Source organism: Bombina bombina, chromosome 5 (assembly GCF_027579735.1).
Source record: "Bombina bombina isolate aBomBom1 chromosome 5, aBomBom1.pri, whole genome shotgun sequence".
Classification (NCBI taxonomy): domain Eukaryota; kingdom Metazoa; phylum Chordata; class Amphibia; order Anura; family Bombinatoridae; genus Bombina; species Bombina bombina.
Window position 1 is genome coordinate 386885333 of NC_069503.1, and position 27642 is coordinate 386912974.

General features: G+C 43.0%; 1 protein-coding gene across 1 annotated transcript in view; it reads left to right on the plus strand.

Annotated features, from left to right (window-relative positions):
* Positions 1-27642, plus strand: part of RAB5A (RAB5A, member RAS oncogene family) — a 110347-nt gene that overhangs the window by 54470 nt on the left and 28235 nt on the right. The window contains exon 4 of the mRNA XM_053714220.1: positions 9804-9926. Within this exon, the coding sequence (XP_053570195.1) occupies positions 9804-9926 (123 nt within the window). The remainder of the gene's footprint in view (positions 1-9803; positions 9927-27642) is intronic.

Consider the following 27642-nt stretch of genomic DNA (forward strand, 5'->3'; position numbering starts at 1 on the left):
TCCTTGCTACGGGTCCAGATCCAGGGATCCCAAGGCGACTCTAGTGGATGCATTAGTGGCGCCTTGGTCGTTCAACCTAGCATATGTGTTTCCTCTCCTCCCCAGGCTCATAGCCAGGATCAAACAGGAGAAGGCCTCAGTGATTCTGATAGCTCCTGCGTGGCCACGCAGGACTTGGTATGCAGACCTGGTGAATATGTCATCGGCTCCACCATGGAAGCTACCTTTGAGACAGGACCTTCTAGTACAAGGTCCATTCGAACATCCCAATCTAGTTTCTCTGCAGCTGACTGCTTGGAAATTGAACGCTTGATTTTATCCAAGCGTGGGTTTTCAAATTCTGTGATTGATACTCTGGTCCAAGCCAGAAAACCTGTGACTAGAAAGATTTACCATAAAATATGGAAAAAATATATCTGTTGGTGTGAATCCAAAGGATTCTCCTGGAGTAAGATTAAAATTCCAAAGATTCTCTCCTTTCTCCAAGAAGGTTTGGATAAAGGATTGTCAGCTAGTTCTCTAAAAGGACAGATTTCTGCATTATCCGTCTTGTTGCACAAACGACTGGCAGCTTTGCCAGATGTACAAGCTTTTGTTCAGGCTTTGGTTAGAATCAAGCCTGTTTACAGACCCATGACTCCTCCTTGGAGTCTAAATTTAGTTCTTTCAGTTCTTCAAGGGGTTCCGTATGAACCTTTACATTCCATAGATATTAAGTTACTATCTTGGAAAGTTCTGTTTTTGGTTGCTATTTCTTCTGCTAGAAGAGTTTCTGAATTATCTGCTTTGCAGTGTGATCCACCCTATCTGGTGTTCCATTCAGATAAGGTTGTTTTGCGTACTAAGCCTGGTTTTCTTCCAAAAGTTGTTTCCAACGAGAACATCAACCAGGAAATAGTTGTTCCTTCTTTGTGTCCAAATCCAGTTTCAAAGAAGGAACGTTTATTACACAATTTAGATGTTGTTCGTGCTTTAAAGTTCTATTTAGAAGCAACAAAAGATTTTAGACAAACCTCATCCTTGTTTTTTGTTTACTCTGGGAAGAGGAGAGGTCAAAAAGCTACTGCTACCTCTCTCTCTTTCTGGCTGAAAAGCATTATCCGCTTGGCTTATGAGACTGCCGGACGGCAGCCTCCTGACCGTATCACAGCTCACTCTACTAGGGCTGTGGCTTCCACATGGGCCTATAAGAACGAGGCTTCTGTTGACCAGATATGTAAGGCAGCGACTTGGTCTTCTCTGCACACTTTTGCCAAATTCTACAAATTTGATATTTTTGCTTCTTCGGAGGCTGTTTTTGGGAGAAAGGTTTTGCAAGCCGTGGTGCCTTCTGTTTAGGTAACCTGATTTGCTCCTTCCCTTCATCCGTGTCCTAAAGCTTTGGTATTGGTTCCCACAAGTAATGGATGACGCCGTGGACCGGACACACCAATGTTGGAGAAAACAGAATTTATGCTTACCTGATAAATTACTTTCTCCAACGGTGTGTCCGGTCCACGGCCCGCCCTGGTTTTTTTAATCAGGTTGAAATTTTTTTTCTTTATACACTACAGTCACCACGGCACCCTATAGTTTCTCCTTTTTCTCCTAACCGTCGGTCGAATGACTGGGGGGCGGAGCCAGAGGGGGAGCTATATGGACAGCTCTTGCTGTGTGCTCTCCTTGCCTTTCCCTGTGGGGGAGAACATTTCCCACAAGTAATGGATGACGACGTGGACCGGACACACCGTTGGAGAAAGTAATTTATCAGGTAAGCATAAATTCTGTTTTCCTTGGCGATGAGAGAAGTATCTCAGATACTAGAGTGGGCAAAGACTTGGATGTACGCTGTCAGCGATCCACATTCTGGGTGTGGACAACTGGGAAGCGGACTTCCTCAGCAGGCAATCCTTTCACCCAGGAGAATGGTCTCTCTACCCCGAGGTGTTTTCAGAGATATGCAGCGAGTGGGAGATGCCGGAGATAGATCTCATGGCATCCCGCCTCAATACCAAGCTATCCAGGTACGGGTCGAGAGATCCTCCATCGGAATTGATAGATGCCCTATCAGTACCATGGAGGTTCAGACTCATATATATTTCTCTTGCAAGGTGTATCCAGTCCACGGATTCATCCTTTACTTGTGGGATATTCTCATTCCCTAGAGGAAGTAGCAAAGAGAGCACACAGCAAAGCTGTCCATATAGCTCCCCCTCTAGCTCCACCCCCCAGTCATTCTCTTTGCTGGCTCTAAGCACTAGGGTCTCTCTCGGGAGTGTAAAGTGAATGTGGTGTTAGAATTGTAGTTTTATTATCTTCAATCAAAAGTTTGTTATTTTAAATGGTACCGGTTTGTACTATTTACTCTCTAGCAGAAAAGTGATGAAGATTTCTGCTGAGAGGAAAATGATTTTAGCATGTTGTAACTAAAATCCACTGCTGTTCCCACACAGGACTGAGGAGTACCAGAAAATTTCAGTTGGGGGGGGAACAGTTTGCAGGGTGATCTGCAATAAGGTATGTTCAGTCATTTATTTCTAGACAAGACAGAGATAATGCTAGAAGAGACTGACAATATCCCCATGAGGGGAGGGTAAGCTATGTTCACAGACTTAGTAAGGAATTGAATGCTTACATAATAGGGCTAATATACTGGTTGACACTTATTCAGGGCAATTGATTGTTTGGCTAAGGCAAAATCGTTTTGCAAGACACTTTGAAAGCCCTTTTGGGGTTTTTTCTGGGGTTATTACCACATGGCTGTTTTTAAGTCACTTAGGAGTGATTTACTAGGCCTCACAGCTCCGGAGTAGAGTGGGAGGGGCCTAATTGCCTCAGATGCGCACTTAGAATTGCAGATAAGTTCATGCTGTTTCACATGGAGGGTCCTGCTGATGTTTGAGGGCCTAAAAGAAGCTATATTCCCCCAAATCTGATGATGAAGGGAAGGTAGGGCCACAGCAAGTGGCAAGGTGCTGTAGTGATTTAACCAGGTGTTGGCTTTAGGCTCCTCTGGTTTGGGCATTAAGGGGTTAATCGTTTTGAAACTTGGGGTGCAATCTTATTAAGGCTTTAGCTACATACTGTGAAAATTTCAGAAAGATTGCTGTATTTTTCACCGTTTTGTAAAATTGTGTGCTCTTTTTATCTCTTAAAGGCACAGTAACGTTTTTTTTTTCAAATTGTGTTTTTTATTTGATTAAAGTGATTCCAAGCCTGTTTGTGTACTCTACTAGTCTGTTAAACATGTCTGACACTAAGGAAAATCCTTGTTCGTCTGCCTCTCCCCAAGTGTCACAACCAGTTACGCCCGCGCAAGCGACGCCTAGTACCTCTAGTGCGTCTAACCCTTTTACATTACAAGACTTAGCGGCAGTCATGGATAATTCTCTTACAGCCTTCTTATCTAAACTGCCCGTGTTACCTGCAAAGCGTGATAGCTCAGTTTTAAGAACAGATTATGAGCATTCTGACGCTTTGGTAGCCATATCCGATATACCCTCACAACGCTCTGAAGTGGGAGCGAGGGATTTGATGTCTGAGGGAGAAGTCTCTGATTCAGGAAGGGTTCCTCCCCAGACAGATTCAGATACATTGGCTTTTAAATTTAAACTAGAACACCTCCGTGTTTTACTTAGGGAGGTATTAGCTACTCTGGATGACTGTGACCCTTTGGTGATCCCAGAGAAATTGTGTAAAATGGACAAGTACCTAGAGGTCCCTGTTTACACGGATGCGTTTCCGGTCCCTAAGAGGATTGCGGATATCGTTACTAGGAAGTGGGATAGGCCAGGTGTCCCTTTTGTCCCCCCTCCTGTTTTTAAGAAAATGTTCCCCATATCTGACCCCATGCGGGACTCGTGGCAGACGGTCCCTAAGGTGGAGGGGGCTGTTTCTACACTAGCTAAACGTACAACCATACCAGTTGAAGACAGTTGTGCTTTTAAAGACCCTATGGATAAAAAATTAGAGGGTTTACTTAAGAAAATTTTTGTTCAACAAGGTTTTCTTCTCCAACCTATTGCCTGCATTATTCCTGTAACTACTGCAGCTGCTTTCTGGTTTGAGGCGCTGGAAGACTCGCTCCAGACGGAGACCTCATATGAGGAAATTATGGATAGAATTAAGGCTCTAAAGCTAGCTAATTCTTTTATCACTGACGCCGCTTTCCAAATAGCTAAGTTAGCGGCGAAAAATTCAGGTTTCGCCGTTTTGGCGCGCAGGGCGCTATGGCTAAAGTCCTGGTCGGCCGATGTGTCGTCTAAATCCAAGCTTTTGAACATTCCTTTCAAAGGGAAGACCCTATTCGGGCCTGAATTGAAAGAGATTATTTCAGATATCACCGGGGGGAAAGGCCATGCTCTCCCTCAAGACAAAGCCTTTAAAACAAAGAACAAAGCTAATTTTCGTTCCTTTCGCAATTTCAGGAAAGGCCCCGCTTCATCCTCTCCGGCTGCAAAGAAAGAGGGTAACGCTTCACAGCCCAAGGCAAACTGGAAACCTTACCAGGGCTGGAATAAGGGTTAACAGGCCAAAAAGCCTGCAGCTGCCACCAAGACAGCATGAAGGGGTAGCCACCGATCCGGGACCGGATCTAGTAGGGGGCAGACTCTCTCTCTTCGCTCAGGCCTGGGCAAGAGATGTACACGATCCTTGGGCATTAGTGATTGTAGCCCAGGGATACCTTCTAGAATTCAAGGACTCTCCTCCAAGGGGAAGGTTCCACATTTCTCGTTTGTCTACAGATCAGACAAAGAAAGAGGCGTTTTTACGCTGTGTAGAAGATCTACATACAATGGGAGTGATCCACCCAGTTCCAATTGCAAAACAAGGACTGGGGTTTTACTCAAACCTGTTTGTGGTTCCCAAAAAAGAAGGAACTTTCAGAACAATCCTGGATCTCAAAATTCTAAACAAATTCCTCAGAGTCCCATCATTCAAGATGGAGACCATTCGGACAATCTTACCAATGATCCAGGAGGGTCAATATATGACTACCGTGGATCTAAAGGATGCGTATCTGCACATTCCTATCAACAAAGATCATCACCAGTTTCTCAGGTTCGCCTTTCTGGACAAGCATTTTCAGTTTGTGGCTCTTCCTTTCGGGTTGGCCACTGCTCCCAGAATTTTCACAAAGGTGCTAGGGTCCCTCCTGGCGGCTCTAAGACCGCAGGGCATAGCAGTGGCGCCTTACCTAGACGACATCTTAATTCAGGCGTCAACTTTCCAAAGAACCAAGTCTCACACGGAGATTGTATTGGCCTTTCTGAGGTCTCACGGGTGGAAGGTGAACATCAAAAAGAGTTCTCTCTTCCCCCTCACAAGAGTTCCATTCCTAGGAACCCTGATAGACTCGGTAGAAATGAAAATATTTCTGACGGAGGTCAGAAAGCTAAAACTCTTAACTACTTGCCGAGCTCTTTATTCCATTCCTCGGCCATCTGTGGCTCAGTGCATGGAGACAATCGGACTAATGGTTGCGGCAATGGACATAGTCCCTTTTGCTCGGATACACCTCAGACCACTGCAACTATGTATGCTCAAACAGTGGAATGGGGATTATGCAGATTTGTCTCCTCAAATTCAGTTGGACCAGGAGACCAGAGATTCTCTTCTCTGGTGGTTGTCTCAGGATCACCTGTCTCAAGGAATATGTTTCCGCAGGCCAGAGTGGATCATCGTAACAACCGACGCCAGTCTGTTAGGCTGGGGTGCGGTCTGGGACTCCCTGAAAGCTCAGGGCTTATGGTCTTGGGAAGAAACTCTTTTCCCGATAAACATTCTGGAACTGAGGGCGATATTCAACGCTCTTCAGGCATGGCCTCAACTAGCGGCGGCCAAATTAATCAGATTTCAGTCGGACAACATCACGACTGTAGCTTACGTCAATCATCAGGGGGGAACAAAGAGTTCCCTAGCGATGACGGAAGTAACCAAAATAATCAGGTGGGCGGAGGATCACTCCTGCCATCTCTCAGCAATTCACATCCCAGGAGTAGACAACTGGGAGGCGGATTTTCTAAGTTGTAAGACTTTTCACCCGGGGGAGTGGGAACTCCACCCGGAGGTATTTGCCCAGCTGACTCAGCTATGGGGCACCCCAGAGTTGGATCTGATGGCGTCCCGTCAGAACACCAAACTTCCTCTCTACGGGTCCAGGTCCTGGGATCCCAAGGCGGTATTGATAGATGCTCTAGCAGCGCCTTGGTCCTTCAATCTGGCTTATGTTTTTCCACCGTTTCCTCTCCTCCCACGTCTGGTTGCCAGAATCAAGCAGGAGAAGGCTTCGGGGATTCTGATAGTTCCTGCGTGGCCACGCAGGACTTGGTATGCAGACCTAGTGGACATGTCATCTGTCCCACCATGGACACTGCCAATGAGGCAAGATCTTCTAATACAGGGTCCGTTCAAGCATACAAATTTAGTTTCTCTACTTCTGACTGCTTGGAGATTGAACGCTTAATTCTATCAAAGCGTGGGTTCTCTGAGTCAGTTATAGATACTCTGATTCAGGCTAGAAAGCCTGTCACCAGGAAAATCTACCATAAGATATGGCGGAAATATCTTTGTTGGTGTGAATCCAAGGGTTACTCATGGAGTAAGATTAGGATTCCCAGGATATTGTCCTTTCTCCAAGAAGGACTGGAGAAAGGATTGTTAGCTAGTTCCTTAAAAGGACAAATATCTGCTTTGTCTATCCTGTTACACAAGCGTCTGGCAGAGGTACCAGACGTTCAAGCGTTTGCTCAGGCTTTAGTCAGAATCAAGCCTGTCTTTAAACCTGTGGCTCCGCCATGGAGTTGGAATCTAGTTCTTTCAGTTCTTCAAGGGGTTCTGTTTGAACCTTTACATTCCATAGACATTAAGTTGTTATCTTGGAAAGTTTTGTTTTTGATAGCTATCTCTTCTGCTTGAAGAGTTTCAGAATTATCTGCCTTACAGTGTGATTCACCTTACCTGGTGTTCCACGCAGATAAGGTAGTTTTGCGTACCAAGCCTGGTTTTCTTCCTAAAGTTGTTTCTAACAAGAATATTAACCAGGAAATAGTGGTTCCTTCTCTGTGTCCTAATCCATCTTCGAAGAAGGAACGTCTATTACACAATCTTGATGTAGTTCGTGCTTTAAAGTTCTATTTACAAGCAACTAAGGATTTCAGACAAACATCTTCCTTGTTTGTTATCTATTCTGGTAAGAGGAGAGGTCAGAAAGCGACTGCTACCTCTCTTTCCTTTTGGCTGAAAAGCATCATCCGTTTGGCCTATGAGACTACTGGCCAGCAGCCTAATTCGATACTTTTGCTTCTTCGGAGGCTATTTTTGGGAGAAAGGTTTTGCAAGCAGTGGTGCCTTCCGTTTAAGGTACCTGTCTTGTTCCCTCCCTTCATCCGTGTCCTAAAGCTTTGGTATTGGTATCCCACAAGTAAAGGATGAATCCGTGGACTGGATACACCTTGCAAGAGAAAACAGAATTTATGCTTACCTGATAAATTGCTTTCTCTTGCGGTGTATCCAGTCCACGGCCCGCCCTGGCATTTAAGTCAGGTAAAAAAATGTTTTGTTTAAACTACAGTCACCACTGCACCCTATGGTTTCTCCTTTTTCTTCCTAACCTTTGGTCGAATGACTGGGGGGGTGGAGCTAGAGGGGGAGCTATATGGACAGCTTTGCTGTGTGCTCTCTTTGCTACATCCTGTAGGGAATGAGAATATCCCACAAGTAAAGGATACACCGGAAGAGAAAGTAATTTATCAGGTAAGCATAAATTCTGTTTTTTTCCTCCATTGCTGCTTCTCCCTCGTGTGGTGGCTCGCATCAAGCAGGAGCAAGCATCATTGATTCTGATTGTTCCATCATGGCAACGAAAGACGTGGTTTGCGGATCTGATAGGGATGTCGTCCTTTCCTCAGTGGAGGTTACCTTGTCGCAGAAACCTGCTGATACAGGCTACCTTCGTTCATCAAAATCTAGATTCTCTGAGGCTGACTGCGTGGAGATTTAACGCTTAGTCTTAGACAATAGAGGGTTCTCTAAGAGTGTTATCGACACTTTAGTTCAAGCTCGTAAGCCAGTTACTCGACGTATCTACCATAAAGTGTGGAGGACTTGCTTGTACTGGTGTGAAGAGCATGGCTTTTCCTGGCATAAGGTTAAGGTTGCCAGAATTGTATCTTTTCTCCAGGATGGACTGGAGAAGGGTCTATCTGCAAGTTCCCTGTAGGGACAGATATAGGCCCTGTCAGTCTTACAGCACAAGAGATTGGCTGGCTGAGTTTACGTACGTGTGCAGTCCTTTAAGGCTCTGTCTAGGATCAGACCTGTGTTTAAATCTGGGGCTACACCTTGGAGCCTAAATCTTGTTCTTAGTGTTTTGCAGCAGGCTCCGTTTGAGCCTATGCATATTGTTGACATTAAATTGTTATCTTGGAAGGTTGTTTTTTTTTTTTTCATTCTATTGCCTCTGCGCGCAGTTTCCGAGGTGGTGTCGGATCGTATTATTAATCATGAAATCGTTGTTCCTTCCTTGTGTCCTAATCCTCCTCCAGCGAAGGAACGCTTGCTTCACAATCTAGATTTCGTGATTCGTGCCTTGAAGTTCTATCTTCAGGCTCCTAAGGAGTTCAGACAATCTTCCTCTTTGTCATCTATACGGAGAAGCGTAAGGGGCAGAAGGCTACTACCCTATATTTCTGGTTGAGGAGTGTCATCCGCTTAGCTTATGAGACAGCGGGGCAGCCTCCTGAGAGGCTAACGGCTAATTCCACTAAAGCAGTGGCTTCCTCCTGGGCTTTTAAGAACGAAGCCTCAATGGATCAGATTTGTAAGGCGGCTACATGGTCCTCCTTACACACTTTTTCTAAATTTTACAAGTTTGATGTGTTTTGCTTAGGCTGAAGCAGCTTTCGGGAGAAAAGTTTTGCAGGCTGTGGTGCCCTCAGAATAGGGGCCGCCTCTTTTTTTGTTCCCTCCCGTTATTCATTCATTGTCCCCTGGAGCTTGGGTATAGTTTTCCCAACATTAAGGAATGAAGTTGTGGACTCTCCCTGCCTTATGGAAGTAAAACATAATTTATGCTTATCAGATAAATTCCTTTCCTTCCTGACAAGGGAGAGTCCACGACCCCGCCTGTAATGTATTTTTTTGTTGGGCGGCTCCCTGTTTATATTAATTCTTCTGACACCTTTTATACCCTGATGTTTCTAATACTTTTCCTTGTTCCCTCTGCAGTATGACTGGGGTAATGAGGAAGTGGGAGGGATATTTAAGTCTTTGGCTGGGGTGTCTTTGCCTCCTCCTGGTGGCCAGGTGATGTATTTCCCAACAGTAAGGAATGAAGTTGTGGAGTCTCCCTGTCAGGAAGGAAAGGAATTTATGTGGTAAGCATACCTTTTATATTTTTTGCCTCTATGATTACCTTGTATCTATGCCTCTGCAGACTGCCCCCCTTATCTCAGTTCTTTTGACAGACTTGCAGTTTAGCCAATCAGTGCTGACTCTTAATTAACTCCACGGGAATGAGCACGTTATCTATATGAAAAACATGAACTAACCGTGTCTGTCAAACTGTCAAAATGCACTGAGTTAAGAAGCAGTTCAACGGCTTAGAAATTAGCATCTGAGCCTACCTAGCTTTAGCTTTCAACAAAGAATACAAAGAGAACAAAGCAAATTTGTAGAAATAATAAGTGAATTGAAGTTGTTTAAAATTGCATACCCTATCTGAATCATAAAAGTTTATTTTTGACTAGACTCCCTTTTAATAGTGTCAAAATCTGTTAAACTAAACTATGAGCTGAAAGTCTTCCATGTTTCTTTTATAATAGGAATCATTTGCACGAGCAAAGAACTGGGTGAAAGAACTGCAAAGGCAAGCAAGTCCCAACATTGTGATAGCTTTATCTGGTAACAAGGCTGATCTGGCCTCCAAAAGGGCTGTAGATTTCCAGGTATGTATAATTTTATTTTTGACAATTTTATACATTGCATTCCATTGCTGATTGCAAGTTTTCAGCACAGTGATGTCCCTTCATGAGGCCTGACAAGGAACCTCAGTGCTCTGAAAGCTTGCAAATTGTATCCATTGTTAGTTACATATGAAAGGTATCACCTGTACTAGCTGTACATCACTTTTGTTAATTTCTTAAAAAAATATTTTACTTCTTTAAAACAGATCTTAAATGGTTATGGGTCACCTTTATGTTTCCAAATGGAAGTAAAGTGGGTCTCCAGCTCAAACGAGATAAACAAATTCTTAGCAGTCATTATCTAATATGCAAATGCATAGAAAATAACATATATCTTCTCATGGTGTAATTGATATATTACTTGAGTTATGGTAGGTTACAGTCTGCTATTTATAAATGTACATACGTACAAGTATGCATTAAAGGGACAGTCTACACCTTGGTCATCTTAAAGTCTTACCATAGATTAAGCTGTAAATAGCCTTCTGCACCTTTTCTATATCATGCAGCATTAATGGTAAACAAGTTATTTTAAAGTGAATATTGTTTCTGCCAAACTCTGCCCACTGATGACATCACAAAAGGCTCACTAGTTGGATTCAACAGACTGTTAATGCTATTCAGCGTGCCTAGATGCAGCCTAGATTGTGATGCCATCAGTGGGCGGAGCTTGGCAGCCTTTTCAAAGTGGGCAGAAACAATATTGATTTTAAAATAACTTTTTTTGCTGTTCCTGCTGGTGTAGGAGGCTATTTGCAGTTGAATCTATGGTAATACTTTAAGATGACTAAGGCGTAGACTGTCCCTTTTTAAATTCTGTGTTTTACTTTTGTATTGTGCATTAGTCTATTAGAAATGTCGTAATTGTAACTTTCTTAAATGGATACTGAACCCAAATTGTTTCTTTCATGATTCAAATAGAGCATGCAATTTTAAGCAACTTTCTAACTCCTATTATCAATTTTTCTTTGTTCTCTTGCTATCTTTATTTGAAAAAGAAGGCATCTAAGCTAAGGAGCCAGCCAATAATTGGTTCAGACCCTGGACAGCACTCGTTTATTGGGGGGTGAATTTATCCACCAATCAGCAAGGACAACCCAGATTGTTCACCAAAAATGGGCCGGCTTCTAAACTTACATTCTTGCTTTTCAAATAAAGATACCAAGAGAATGAAGAAAATTTGATAATAGGAGTAAATTAGAGCATGAAATTTTAAGCAACTTTCTATCTGAATCACAAACGAAAAAAATGTGGGTTCAGTGACCCTTTAATGCTCATTGTCTAAGGCACTGGTTTTCAGGATAACTTTGGATGAGAGCAGGTAAAATAACCATGTTTATTAATTGGTTGATTATTTCACCTGTGATCCATTTCAAATATCTTCAAAATCTGGCCTGTTAGGGAGGCCTGAAGATAGGTTTGAAAACCAGTGGTCTAAGGTTGTCTGTGCATTGCTATCATACGTGGTGACAGTGGCTGTGATAGCAATGGGGGTACAACACACATGCATTAGACCTAATGCATGGTTCGGATAGTTGTTGTTTTTTTTTTTATTGTATTTTTGAGTGTTGATTCACCACTTATATTTAATGCTTTCATGTCCCTTTTTAAAGGACCATTAAGTACAGTAGAATTGCATGATCAACAAAGGCATAATAAAAATACAATGCAAAAGCACTTAGTCTGAATTTCAGATGAGTAGTAGAAATTTTTTCAGACAAATTTCAAAGTTGGTGCCATTTTCCTTCCCCCTGCATCATGTGACCATCATCGGCCAATCATAACAACATAAATTATGCTTACCTGATAATTTCCTTTTTTTCCTGATGGAAAGAGTCCACAGCTGCATTCATTACTTTTGGGAAATAAGAACCTGGCCACCAGGAGGAGGCAAAGAAAACTCAGCCAAAGGCTTAAATACTCCCACTCCCCTCATCCCCCAGTCATTCTGCTGAGGAACAAGGAACAGTAGAAGAAATATCAGGGTGAAAGGTGCCAGAAGAATGAAGCCCCACATAAAATTGCGGGTGGGGAGCTGTGGACTCTTTCCATCATAAGAAAAGAATATTATCAGGTAAGCATAATTTATGTTTTTCCTCTTAAATGGTGAGAGTTCACAGCTGCATTCGTTACTTTTGGGAAAACAATACCCAAGCTATAGAGGACAAGACGGGAGAGTACAATAGGCGGCCCATACTGAGGGCACCCAGCCTGAACCTCTACCTGACTTAAAAAAAATGCTTCGTCCGAAGCCGAGAAAAATTTGAGGAAAAGCCCCAATGACACTGACTCGCAGTTAGTGCAGAAGCCAAACTAGAGACTGCAAACAGACTCGACTGAGCCAACAGTCCTCCAGGAGACTCCGTCACCCAACAAACAGTCCTCCACCGCTCATCTCCACAAATGAAGGAGACACCAGCCGAAACCCCCAAGGGAACAAGGCAAAGGAGAACCAAGGAAACCGAAAGGTCCCCTAATACAAAAAAGAGCATCTCCACGAGTAAGCCCAGCTCACAGAAACCTAAAAGGGCCCAAACAGGGAAAGGAGGCCACGCCTATACCAAGCGAAACCTGGGGTAAGACCGGGCACAGAGACAGAACAGACGTCTCTCCAACATCCTGCAAGCACAGATTGCAACTGAAGAGGCAAAGTCCTCCCAGTGTCAAGAATACCACGGCATTCGACCATAAAAAAGTGTGTAATACACCCAGGTGAGAAACCCCAAGTTTGAGAACACAGTCCATAACAGGACGACACAGAGGATACTTGCGAGGAAGAAGAAGCAGTCATGCAAGAAACAGACCGCAAAAGCAACCCCCGGACAGAGGGCACGCTCCAAGCAAGCTAAGTCTTTTCTTGCTGTTTTACCTTACGTATATTTTGTTTTCCTTTGAAGAGGTGTTGCTACAGACTTTTTTCCTTAAAGGGACAATCAAGTCCAAAAAAAACTTTCATGTTTCAAATAGGGCATGCAATTTTAAACACTTTCCAATTTACTTTTATCACCAATTTTGCTTTGTTCTCTTGGTATTCTTAGTTGAAAACTAAACCTAGGAGGTTCATATGCTAATTTCTAAGCCCTTGAAGGCCGCCTCTAATCTAAATGCATTTTGATAGTTTCTCCAACATAGGTGTGTCCGGTCCACGGCGTCATCCTTACTTGTGGGATATTCTCTTCCCCAACAGGAAATGGCAAAGAGCCCAGCAAAGCTGGTCACATGATCCCTCCTAGGCTCCGCCTACCCCAGTCATTCTCTTTGCCGTTGTACAGGCAACATCTCCACGGAGATGGCTTAGAGTTTTTTAGTGTTTAACTGTAGTTTTTATTATTCAATCAAGAGTTTGTTATTTTAAAATAGTGCTGGTATGTACTATTTACTCAGAAACAGAAAAGAGATGAAGATTTCTGTTTGTATGAGGAAAATGATTTTAGCAACCGTTACTAAAATCCATGGCTGTTCCACACAGGACTGTTGAGAGGAATTAACTTCAGTTGGGGGAACAGTGAGCAGTCTCTTGCTGCTTGAGGTATGACACATTCTAACAAGACGATGTAATGCTGGAAGCTGTCATTTTCCCTATGGGATCCGGTAAGCCATGTTTATTAAGATTGTAAATAAGGGCTTCACAAGGGCTTATTAAGACTGTAGACTTTTTCTGGGCTAAATCGATTCATTATTAACACATATTTAGCCTTGAGGAATCATTTAATCTGGGTATTTTGATAAGATTATATCGGCAGGCACTTTTTTAGACACCTTTCTCTTTGGGGGCTTTCCCAAATCATAGGCAGAGCCTCATTTTCGCGCCGGTGTTGCGCACTTGTTTTTGAGAGGCATGACATGCAGTCGCATGTGTGAGGAGCTCTGATACATAGAAAAGACTTTCTGAAGGCGTCATTTGGTATCGTATTCCCCTTTGGGCTTGGTTGGGTCTCAGCAAAGCAGACACCAGGGACTGTAAAGGGGTTAAAGTTAAAAACGGCTCCGGTTCCGTTATTTTAAGGGTTAAAGCTTCCAAATTTGGTGTGCAATACTTTTAAGGCTTTAAGACACTGTGGTGAAATTTTGGTGAATTTTGAACAATTCCTTCATATTTTTTCGCAATTGCAGTAATAAAGTGTGTTCAGTTTAAAATTTAAAGTGACAGTAACGGTTTTATTTTAAAACGTTTTTTGTACTTTGTTATCAAGTTTATGCCTGTTTAACATGTCTGAACTACCAGATAGACTGTGTTCTGAATGTGGGGAAGCCAGAGTTCCTTCTCATTTAAATAAATGTGATTTATGTGACAATGACAATGATGCCCAAGATGATTCCTCAAGTGAGGGGAGTAAGCATGGTACTGCATCATTCCCTCCTTCGTCTACACGAGTCTTGCCCACTCAGGAGGCCCCTAGTACATCTAGCGCGCCAATACTCCTTACTATGCAACAATTAACGGCTGTAATGGATAATTCTGTCAAAAACATTTTAGCCAAAATGCACACTTATCAGCGTAAGTGCGACTGCTCTGTTTTAGATACTGAAGAGCATGACGACGCTGATAATAATGGTTCTGAAGGGCCCCTAAACCAGTCTGATGGGGCCAGGGAGGTTTTGTCTGAGGGAGAAATTACTGATTCAGGGAACATTTCTCAACAAGCTGAACCTGATGTGATTACGTTTAAATTTAAGTTGGAACATCTCCGCATTCTGCTTAAGGAGGTATTATCCACTCTGGATGATTGTGACAAGTTGGTCATCCCAGAGAAACTATGTAAAATGGACAAGTTCCTAGAGGTCCCGGGGCTCCCAGAAGCTTTTCCTATACCCAAGCGGGTGGCGGACATTGTAAATAAAGAATGGGAAAGGCCCGGTATTCCTTTCGTCCCTCCCCCCATATTTAAAAAATTGTTTCCTATGGTCGACCCCAGAAAGGACTTATGGCAGACAGTCCCCAAGGTCGAGGGAGCGGTTTCCACTTTAAACAAACGCACCACTATACCCATAGAAGATAGTTGTGCTTTCAAAGATCCTATGGATAAAAAATTAGAAGGTTTACTTAAAAAGATGTTTGTTCAGCAGGGTTACCTTCTACAACCAATTTCATGCATTGTCCCTGTCGCTACAGCCGCGTGTTTCTGGTTCGATGAGCTGGTAAAGGCGATCGATAGTGATTCTCCTCCTTATGAGGAGATTATGGACAGAATCAATGCTCTCAAATTGGCTAATTCTTTCACCCTAGACGCCACTTTGCAATTGGCTAGGTTAGCGGCTAAGAATTCTGGGTTTGCTATTGTGGCGCGCAGAGCGCTTTGGTTGAAATCTTGGTCAGCTGATGCGTCTTCCAAGAACAAGCTACTTAACATTCCTTTCAAGGGGAAAACGCTGTTTGGCCCTGACTTGAAAGAGATTATCTCTGATATCACTGGGGGTAAGGGCCACGCCCTTCCTCAGGATCGGCCTTTCAAGGCCAAAAATAAACCTAATTTTCGTCCCTTTCGTAGAAACGGACCAGCCCAAAGTGCTACGTCCTCTAAGCAAGAGGGTAATACTTCTCAAGCCAAGCCAGCTTGGAGACCAATGCAAGGCTGGAACAAGGGAAAGCAGGCCAAGAAACCTGCCACTGCTACCAAGACAGCATGAAATGTTGGCCCCCGATCCGGGACCGGATCTGGTGGGGGGCAGACTCTCTCTCTTCGCTCGGGCTTGGGCAAGAGATGTTCTGGATCCTTGGGCGCTAGAAATAGTCTCCCAAGGTTATCTTCTGGAATTCAAGGGGCTTCCCCCAAGGGGGAGGTTCCACAGGTCTCAGTTGTCTTCAGACCACATAAAAAGACAGGCATTCTTACGTTGTGTAGAAGACCTGTTAAAAATGGGAGTGATTCATCCTGTTCCATTAGGAGAACAAGGGATGGGGTTCTACTCCAATCTGTTCGTAGTTCCCAAAAAAGAGGGAACGTTCAGACCAATCTTAGATCTCAAGATCTTAAACAAGTTTCTCAAGGTTCCATCGTTCAAAATGGAAACCATTCGAACAATTCTTCCTTCCATCCAGGAAGGTCAATTCATGACCACGGTGGATTTAAAGGATGCGTATCTACATATTCCTATCCACAAGGAACATCATCGGTTCCTAAGGTTCGCATTCCTGGACAAGCATTACCAGTTCGTGGCGCTTCCTTTCGGATTAGCCACTGCTCCAAGGATTTTCACAAAGGTACTAGGGTCCCTTCTAGCTGTGCTAAGACCAAGGGGCATTGCTGTAGTACCTTACTTGGACGACATTCTGATTCAAGCGTCGTCCCTTTCTCAAGCAAAGGCTCACACGGACATTGTCCTGGCCTTTCTCAGATCTCACGGATGGAAAGTGAACGTGGAAAAGAGTTCTCTATCTCCGTCAACAAGGGTTCCCTTCTTAGGGACAATAATAGACTCCTTAGAAATGAGGATTTTTCTGACAGAGGCCAGAAAAACAAAACTTCTAGACTCTTGTCGGATACTTCATTCCGTTCCTCTTCCTTCCATAGCGCAGTGCATGGAAGTGATAGGTTTGATGGTAGCGGCAATGGACATAGTTCCTTTTGCGCGCATTCATCTAAGACCATTACAACTGTGCATGCTCAGTCAGTGGAATGGGGACTATACAAACTTGTCTCCGAGGATACAAGTAAATCAGAGGACCAGAGACTCACTCCGTTGGTGGCTGTCCCTGGACAACCTGTCACAAGGGATGACCTTCCGCAGACCAGAGTGGGTCATTGTCACGACCGACGCCAGTCTGATGGGCTGGGGCGCGGTCTGGGGATCCCTGAAAGCTCAGGGTCTTTGGTCTCGGGAAGAATCTCTTCTACCGATAAATATTCTGGAACTGAGAGCGATATTCAATGCTCTCAAGGCTTGGCCTCAGCTAGCGAGGGCCAAGTTCATACGGTTTCAATCAGACAACATGACAACTGTTGCGTACATCAACCATCAGGGGGGAACAAGGAGTTCCCTGGCGATGGAAGAAGTGACCAAAATCATTCTATGGGCGGAGTCTCACTCCTGCCACCTGTCTGCTATCCACATCCCAGGAGTGGAAAATTGGGAAGCGGATTTTCTGAGTCGTCAGACATTGCATCCGGGGGAGTGGGAACTCCATCCGGAAATCTTTGCCCAAGTCACTCAACTGTGGGGCATTCCAGACATGGATCTGATGGCCTCTCGTCAGAACTTCAAAGTTCCTTGCTACGGGTCCAGATCCAGGGATCCCAAGGCGGCTCTAGTGGATGCACTAGTAGCACCTTGGACCTTCAAACTATCTTATGTATTCCCGCCGTTTCCTCTCATCCCCAGGCTGGTAGCCAGGATCAATCAGGAAAGGGCGTCGGTGATCTTGATAGCTCCTGCGTGGCCACGCAGGACTTGGTATGCAGATCTGGTGAATATGTCATCGGCTCCACCATGGAAGCTACCTTTGAGACGAGACCTTCTTGTTCAAGGTCCGTTCGAACATCCGAATCTGGTCTCACTCCAGCTGACTGCTTGGAGATTGAACGCTTGATCTTATCGAAGCGAGGGTTCTCAGATTCTGTTATCGATACTCTTGTTCAGGCCAGAAAGCCTGTAACTAGAAAGATTTACCACAAAATCTGGAAAAAATATATCTGTTGGTGTGAATCTAAAGGATTCCCTTGGGACAAGGTTAAGATTCCTAAGATTCTATCCTTCCTTCAAGAAGGATTGGAAAAAGGATTATCTGCAAGTTCCCTGAAGGGACAGATTTCTGCCTTGTCTGTGTTACTTCACAAAAAGCTGGCAGCTGTGCCAGATGTTCAAGCCTTTGTTCAGGCTCTGGTTAGAATCAAGCCTGTTTACAAACCTTTGACTCCTCCTTGGAGTCTCAACTTAGTTCTTTCAGTTCTTCAGGGGGGTTCCGTTTGAACCCTTACATTCCGTTGATATTAAGTTATTATCTTGGAAAGTTTTGTTTTTGGTTGCAATTTCTTCTGCTAGAAGAGTTTCAGAATTATCTGCTCTGCAGTGTTCTCCTCCTTATCTGGTGTTCCATGCAGATAAGGTGGTTTTCCGTACTAAACCTGGTTTTCTTCCAAAAGTTGTTTCTAACAAAAACATTAACCAGGAGATTATCGTACCTTCTCTGTGTCCGAAACCAGTTTCGAAGAAGGAACGTTTGTTGCACAATTTGGATGTTGTTCGCGCTCTAAAATTCTATTTAGATGCTACAAAGGATTTTAGACAAACATCTTCCTTGTTTGTTGTTTATTCCGGTAAAAGGAGAGGTCAAAAAGCAACTTCTACCTCTCTCTCTTTTTGGATTAAAAGCATCATCAGATTGGCTTACGAGACTGCCGGACGGCAGCCTCCCGAAAGAATCACAGCTCATTCCACTAGGGCTGTGGCTTCCACATGGGCCTTCAAGAACGAGGCTTCTGTTGATCAGATATGTAGGGCAGCGACTTGGTCTTCACTGCACACTTTTACCAAATTTTACAAGTTTGATACTTTTGCTTCTTCTGAGGCTATTTTTGGGAGAAAGGTTTTGCAAGCCGTGGTGCCTTCCATCTAGGTGACCTGATTTGCTCCCTCCCATCATCCGTGTCCTAAAGCTTTGGTATTGGTTCCCACAAGTAAGGATGACGCCGTGGACCGGACACACCTATGTTGTAGAAAACAGAATTTATGCTTACCTGATAAATTGCTTTCTCCAACGGTGTGTCCGGTCCACGGCCCGCCCTGGTTTTTTAATCAGGTCTGATAATTTATTTTCTTTAACTACAGTCACCACGGTATCATATGGTTTCTCCTATGCAAATATTCCTCCTTAACGTCGGTCGAATGACTGGGGTAGGCGGAGCCTAGGAGGGATCATGTGACCAGCTTTGCTGGGCTCTTTGCCATTTCCTGTTGGGGAAGAGAATATCCCACAAGTAAGGATGACGCCGTGGACCGGACACACCGTTGGAGAAAGCAATTTATCAGGTAAGCATAAATTCTGTTTTCCTCTCATCCCCAGGCTGGTAGCCAGGATCAATCAGGAAAGGGCGTCGGTGATCTTGATAGCTCCTGCGTGGCCACGCAGGACTTGGTATGCAGATCTGGTGAATATGTCATCGGCTCCACCATGGAAGCTACCTTTGAGACGAGACCTTCTTGTTCAAGGTCCGTTCGAACATCCGAATCTGGTCTCACTCCAGCTGACTGCTTGGAGATTGAACGCTTGATCTTATCGAAGCGAGGGTTCTCAGATTCTGTTATCGATACTCTTGTTCAGGCCAGAAAGCCTGTAACTAGAAAGATTTACCACAAAATTTGGAAAAAATATATCTGTTGGTGTGAATCTAAAGGATTCCCTTGGGACAAGGTTAAGATTCCTAAGATTCTATCCTTCCTTCAAGAAGGATTGGAAAAAGGATTATCTGCAAGTTCCCTGAAGGGACAGATTTCTGCCTTGTCTGTGTTACTTCACAAAAAGCTGGCAGCTGTGCCAGATGTTCAAGCCTTTGTTCAGGCTCTGGTTAGAATCAAGCCTGTTTACAAACCTTTGACTCCTCCTTGGAGTCTCAACTTAGTTCTTTCAGTTCTTCAGGGGGTTCCGTTTGAACCCTTACATTCCGTTGATATTAAGTTATTATCTTGGAAAGTTTTGTTTTTGGTTGCAATTTCTTCTGCTAGAAGAGTTTCAGAATTATCTGCTCTGCAGTGTTCTCCTCCTTATCTGGTGTTCCATGCAGATAAGGTGGTTTTACGTACTAAACCTGGTTTTCTTCCAAAAGTTGTTTCTAACAAAAACATTAACCAGGAGATTATCGTACCTTCTCTGTGTCCGAAACCAGTTTCGAAGAAGGAACGTTTGTTGCACAATTTGGATGTTGTTCGCGCTCTAAAATTCTATTTAGATGCTACAAAGGATTTTAGACAAACATCTTCCTTGTTTGTTGTTTATTCCGGTAAAAGGAGAGGTCAAAAAGCAACTTCTACCTCTCTCTCTTTTTGGATTAAAAGCATCATCAGATTGGCTTACGAGACTGCCGGACGGCAGCCTCCCGAAAGAATCACAGCTCATTCCACTAGGGCTGTGGCTTCCACATGGGCCTTCAAGAACGAGGCTTCTGTTGATCAGATATGTAGGGCAGCGACTTGGTCTTCACTGCACACTTTTACCAAATTTTACAAGTTTGATACTTTTGCTTCTTCTGAGGCTATTTTTGGGAGAAAGGTTTTGCAAGCCGTGGTGCCTTCCATCTAGGTGACCTGATTTGCTCCCTCCCATCATCCGTGTCCTAAAGCTTTGGTATTGGTTCCCACAAGTAAGGATGACGCCGTGGACCGGACACACCCATGTTGGGGAAAACAGAATTTATGTTTAACAGATAAATTACTTTCTCCAACGGTGTGTCCGGTCCCCGGCCCGCCCGGGTTTTTTTAATCAGGTCTGATAATTTATTTTCTTTAACTACAGTCACCACGGTATCATATGGTTTCTCCTATGCAAATATTCCTCCTTAACGTCGGTCGAATGACTGGGGTAGGCGGAGCCTAGGAGGGATCATGTGACCAGCTTTGCTGGGCTCTTTGCCATTTCCTGTTGGGGAAGAGAATATCCCACAAGTAAGGATGACGCCGTGGACCGGACACACCGTTGGAGAAAGTAATTTATCAGGTAAACATAAATTCTGTTTTTTCACCACTAGAGGGCATTAGTTCACGTGTTTCTTATAGATAACATTGAGCTCATGCACATGAATTTACCATGGGAAGCTCTGATTGGCTAAAATGCAAGTCTGTCAAAAGAACTGAAATAAGGGGGCAGTCTGCTGAGGCTTAGATACAAGGTAAAACGTGTATAATTATAACTGTGTAACAATAGCACAGCCCTCCCCACAGAGTACAAGTACAACCCAACTCTGAAAACAGACAACAAGATCATAGACCTAAGGATCTATCAAAATAAAGGCACAACAAGTCTGTTTGGAGCCAGCAAGAACCCTGGGGGAACCAATCCCACCTGTCTGCCTCTCATCCAGGAGAAGCCCCAAGCAAGGACTCTATCTCCATATTGAGGAGAATATCCCCTAAAGAAAAGGGATGATGCCGGAAGGACAACAACTGTCCTCAAGGCCCGAAGTCACCGGCTAATGGGAAGAGAAATTCCCAACACAGATGTCCTAGAAAATGACCCCCTACAAGTAGCTTGCCAAGCAGAGGCACAGCCAACCCATTTGCCATTAGCAGGGAATCCACGGGAACACTGGCAAGCTGACCAGGGGAATGCAACCCTAAGGCGCACCAGAAATGGGACGACCAACCACCCTTGAGGCTCAAGCCACACGGCTAACCACCAGATGACATGGGTCACTCCGTGGCAAAGAGTAGAAAATACTCCGAAATCCTGGCCAACCATGACCAGGTTAGGTAGATGGAGCAAGGACATAGCCTCAGTTCCCTCTACCGTGGAACACCCCGACCAGCCCTGAGATCCAAGATTCCAAAACCACCCAAGACTGGGTCAGGAAAAAGGCCAAGCGAAGCTTCAGCAACTGGAAGTCTCATGCAGAAAAACAGGTCCGGGCACCTAATAGTTCAGACAAACCTTACCCTAGAACTGAACACCCCAACTGGCCAAAAAGCCAGACACAAGGGTATGGAATGCATATCCAGAGAATCCGGATAGCGTGAAGAACTCGAAAGCCCCGACTAAAGGAAGGAACCACCCCTAGCTAAGTCCAACACGCCAAGGAGCAAGGCTAGAAGTCGTATGAAGATACTTCTCAGAGCATCAGGACAACCAAGAGATACCTTGAGGTAAAAAAAAAATCCTACTAGCAGGACTAGTCTCCCTATCACCTCCGCACAAGGAAGAGAAAGGCACTAAGCCTACCCAGCTCCGGAAAACTCTGAGCTAAACAAAGTCCCCGCAGGGAACAACCATCACCCAGAAACACATGTCCCTAAAAGGAGATCCAACTCACCAGGAAACAATGAAAGAAGACATAAGGGTCTCTTATAACTCAGACAGCACACGTCAAAGAGTAACAGCTGCATCTAGATACACTACAAACAGCTTACGCGTACACCCGCAAGGTTCTCAAAAGCTGCAACTGGTTTCAAACTGCAAACCTTCTGCATGCTACACAGCTATCTTGTACAAGTTGTTGGATCAAGACCAAAAAAGACAAATCCAGAGGCCTAAAAATGAAGGCCAAACCGCTCAACTGCCCTTCAACCCTCCACCACATGGGGGAAGAAAATTCTAAGTTCTGATGAAATCAGATGTCGGAGTGACGCAGCGGAAAACTCCCCTGCCCGGCCATCTACAGGGAGTGCAGAATTATTAGGCAAATGAGTATTTTGACCACATCATCCTCTTTATGCATGTTGTCTTACTCCAAGCTGTATAGGCTCAAAAGCCTACTACCAATTAAGCATATTAGGTGATGTGCATCTCTGTAATGAGAAGGGGTGTGGTCTAATGACATCAACACCCTATATCAGGTGTGCATAATTATTAGGCAACTTCCTTTCCTTTGGCAAAATGGGTCAAAAGAAGGACTTGACAGGCTCAGAAAAGTCAAAAATAGTGAGATATCTTGCAGAGGGATGCAGCACTCTTAAAATTGCAAAGCTTCTGAAGCGTGATAATCGAACAATCAAGCGTTTCATTCAAAATAGTCAACAGGGTTGCAAGAAGCGTGTGGAAAAACCAAGGCGCAAAATAACTGCCCATGAACTGAGAAAAGTCAAGTGTGCAGCTGCCAAGATGCCACTTGCCACCAGTTTGGCCATATTTCAGAGCTGCAACATCACTGGAGTGCCCAAAAGCACAAGGTGTGCAATACTCAGCGACATGGCCAAGGTAAGAAAGGCTGAAAGACGACCACCACTGAACAAGACACACAAGCTGAAACGTCAAGACTGGGCCAAGAAATATCTCAAGACTGATTTTTCTATGGTTTTATGGACTGATGAAATGAGAGTGAGTCTTGATGGGCCAGATGTATGGGCCCGTGGCTGGATTGGTAAAGGGCAGAGAGCTCCAGTCCGACTCAGACGCCAGCAAGGTGGAGGTGGAGTACTGGTTTGGGCTGGTATCATCAAAGATGAGCTTGTGGGGCCTTTTCGGGTTGAGGATGGAGTCAAGCTCAACTCCCAGTCCTACTGCCAGTTTCTGGAAGACACCTTCTTCAAGCAGTGGTACAGAAGTCTGCACCCTTCAAGAAAAACATGATTTTCATGCAGGACAATGCTCCATCATACGCGTCCAAGTACTCCACAGCGTGGCTGGCAAGAAAGGGTATAAAAGAAGAAAATCTAATGACATGGCCTCCTTGTTCACCTGATCTGAACCCCATTGAGAACCTGTGGTCCATCATCAAATGTGAGATTTACAAGGAGGGAAAACAGTACACCTCTCTGAACAGTGTCTGGGAGGCTGTGGTTGCTGCTGCACGCAATGTTGTTGGTGAACAGATCAAAACACTGACAGAATCCATGGATGGCAGGCTTTTGAGTGTCCTTGCAAAGAAAAGTGGCTATATTGGTCACTGATTTGTTTTTGTTTTGTTTTTGAATGTCAGAAATGTATATTTGTGAATGTTGAGATGTTATATTGGTTTCACTAGTAAAAATAAATAATTGAAATGGGTATATATTTGTTTTTTGTTAAGTTGCCTAATAATTATGCACAGTAATAGTCACCTGCACACACAGATATCCCCCTAACATAGCTATAACTAAAAACAAACTAAAAACTACTTCCAAAACTATTCAGCTTTGATATTAATGAGTTTTTTGGGTTCATAGAGAACATGGTTGTTGTTCAATAATAAAATTAATCCTCAAAAATACAACTTGCCTAATAATTCTGCACTCCCTGTATGACTGAAGGCTATAAGGACTGAAACAATCCTTTCTGCCTAACGGACCCACAGGTCCTCTCGAATGCTTAGTTGAACCTTAAAAATCGATCATAACCTAAGCACTCTGCGCTTCTACCGAACCAGCCAAGCAGAACAGTTTCACGTGTCTGAACAGCCACAATGAACGAACCCGACAGGCAGGACCAGCCTGCACCTAGGGTCCTACCAAACAACAAATTTGAGGAGCGCTAAATAAAAGCAGCTATAGAGATCAAAATAAGCAAGACTATGTTGGTATATATTATAAATTGAATAATAATAATATTTATTAAGAAACAATACAAATGCCTAATACCACCGGTGGTTAAAACAAGTAATATGCTAAAAATATCAGTAAATCCTAAAATAACAATAAAAACAAAGATGAAACTTTCTTGAATAATGTATTCAATATAAAATGACTGTTACTTATATAGCTCTTAATATTGTATTCATTACAAAGTGTTATTACTGTTTATGGACACCCTTTGTTACTAACTATAATATAAATCATAAACAAATAAGAAACATTTAACAAACATTGGTATATTTTACGAGACCCAATATGGGTGAACTCCTCTCTGAAAAACCTGAGAGTTTTTAAAAAAGCTAAAAATTTTAAATCTATTCTAGCACCTAGTATCCCTAAAAAATTAGAAACCAAAACTGGTGAGGTTAATTTATATAATGAAAAACTAAAAGGATTTTATCCATGTATAGGATGTAAAGCCTGTAATTTTAGTAATAAAGCGAAATTTGTAACATCTAGTTCGACAAATAAAGATTTTGAAATTAGAGATTGCACTGATAGAAATGTAATTTTATCTAGTGCAATGTTCTTGTAAAAAACAGTATTTGGGAGAAACCTCCCGTCCCCTGAGAGATAGAATAAGGGAGCATCTCCTAAATATTGAGCATGGTTTTGAGGGCCACTTATTATCCCGACATTTTAAAGAACATCACAATCAGGACACTAAAGGTTTTAAATATTGGGGCATTAAGAAGGTAAGAAGAGACCCTAGAGGGGGAGATGTAAATAAAAATTATTGAGTGTGGAAGCAGAATTATTTTTTTTATTTAAAAGTTTAGAACCAAGGGGTCTTAAAGGGACATTCCAGTCAAAATTTAAAGCATTTAGGCGCCAAATAATGTGGGCGTCTGATTTGGCGCTAAAAAATATGGGCATCGCTTTTGTCTCCACATTATTTCAGTCTCATTTTTTTCATTGCTTCTGGTTGCTAGAAGCTTGTTCTTTGGCATTTTTTCCCATTCCTGAAACTGTCATTTAAGGAATTTGATCAATTTTGCTTTATATGTTGTTTTTTTCTCTTACATATTGCAAGATGTCTCACGTTGCATCTGAGTCAGAAGATACTACAGGAAAATCGCTGTCTAGTGCTGGATCTACCAAAGCTAAGTGTATCTGCTGTAAACTTTTGGTAGCTATTCCTCCGGCTGTTGTTTGTATTAATTGTCATGACAAACTTGTTAATGCAGATAATATTTCCTTTAGTAAAGTACCATTGCCTGTTGCAGTTCCTTCAACATCTAAGGTGCAGAATGTTCCTGATAACATAAGAGATTTTGTTTCTGAATCCATAAAGAAGGCTATGTCTGTTATTTCTCCTTCTAGTAAACGTAAAAAATCTTTTAAAACTTCTCTCCCTACAGATGAATTTTTAAATGATCATCATCATTCTGATTCTGATGACTCTTCTGGTTCAGAGGATTCTGTCTCAGAGATTGATGCTGATAAATCTTCATATTTATTTAAAATGGAATTTATTCGTTCTTTACTTAAAGAAGTACTAATTGCTTTAGAAATAGAGGATTCTGGTCCTCTTGATACTAATTCTAAACGTTTAGATAAGGTATTTAAATCTCCTGTGGTTATTCCAGAAGTTTTTCTTGTTCCTAATGCTATTTCTGCAGTAATTTCCAAAGAATGGGATAAATTGGGTAATTCATTTACTCCTTCTAAACGTTTTAAGCAATTATATCCTGTGCCGTCTGACAGATTAGAATTTTGGGACAAAATCCCTAAAGTTGATGGGGCTATTTCTACCCTTGCTAAACGTACTACTATTCCTACGTCAGATGGTACTTCGTTTAAGGATCCTTTAGATAGGAAAATTGAATCCTTTCTAAGAAAAGCTTATCTGTGTTCAGGTAATCTTCTTAGACCTGCTATATCATTGGCTGATGTTGCTGCAGCTTCAACTTTTTGGTTGGAAACTTTAGCGCAACAAGTAACAGATCATGATTCTCATGATATTATTATTCTTCTTCAGCATGCTAATAATTTTATCTGTGATGCCATTTTTTATATTATCAGAGTTGATGTCAGGTTTATGTCTCTAGCTATTTTAGCTAGAAGAGCTTTATGGCTTAAGACTTGGAATGCTGATATGGCTTCTAAATCAACTCTACTTTCCATTTCTTTCCAGGGTAACAAATTATTTGGTTCTCAGTTGGATTCTATTATCTCAACTGTTACTGGTGGGAAAGGAACTTTTTTACCACAGGATAAAAAATCTAAGGGTAAAAACAGGGCTAATAATCGTTTTCGTTCCTTTCGTTTCAACAAAGAACAAAAGCCTAATCCTTCATCCTCAGGAGCAGTTTCAGTTTGGAAACCATCTCCAGTCTGGAATAAATCCAAGCCTGCTAGAAAGGCAAAGCCTGCTTCTAAGTCCACATGAAGGTGCGGCCCTCATTCCAGCTCAGCTGGTAGGGGGCAGGTTACGTTTTTTCAAAGAAATTTGGATCAATTCTGTTCACAATCTTTGGATCAATTCTGTTCACAATCTTTGGATTCAGAACATTGTTTCAGAAGGGTACAGAATTGGTTTCAAGATGAGACCTCCTGCAAAGAGATTTTTTCTTTCCCGTGTCCCAGTAAATCCAGTGAAAGCTCAAGCATTTCTGAATTGTGTCAGATCTAGAGTTGGCTGGAGTAATTATGCCAGTTCCAGTTCCGGAACAGGGGATGGGGTTTTATTCAAATCTCTTCATTGTACCAAAGAAGGAGAATTCCTTCAGACCAGTTCTGGATCTAAAAATATTGAATCGTTATGTAAGGATACCAACGTTCAAGATGGTAACTGTAAGGACTATCTTGCCTTTTGTTCAGCAAGGGCATTATATGTCCACAATAGATTTACAGGATGCATATCTGCATATTCCGATTCATCCAGATCATTATCAGTTCCTGAGATTCTCTTTTCTGGACAAGCATTACCAGTTTGTGGCTCTGCCGTTTGGCCTAGCTACAGCTCCAAGAATTTTTACAAAGGTTCTCGGTGCCCTTCTGTCTGTAATCAGAGAACAGGGTATTGTGGTATTTCCTTATTTGGACGATATCTTGGTACTTGCTCAGTCTTTACATTTAGCAGAATCTCATACGAATCGACTTGTGTTGTTTCTTCAAGATCATGGTTGGAGGATCAATTTACCAAAAAGTTCATTGATTCCTCAGACAAGGGTAACTTTTCTGGGTTTCCAGATAGATTCAGTGTCCATGACTCTGTCTTTAACAGACAAGAGACGTCTAAAATTGATTTCAGCTTGTCGAAACCTTCAGTCACAATCATTCCCTTCGGTAGCCTTATGCATGGAAATTCTAGGTCTTATGACTGCTGCATCGGACGCGATCCCCTTTGCTCGTTTTCACATGCAACCTCTTCAGCTCTGTATGCTGAATCAATGGTGCAAGGATTACACAAAGATATCTCAATTAATATCTTTAAAACCGATTGTTCGACACTCTCTAACGTGGTGGACAGATCACCATCGTTTAATTCAGGGGGCTTCTT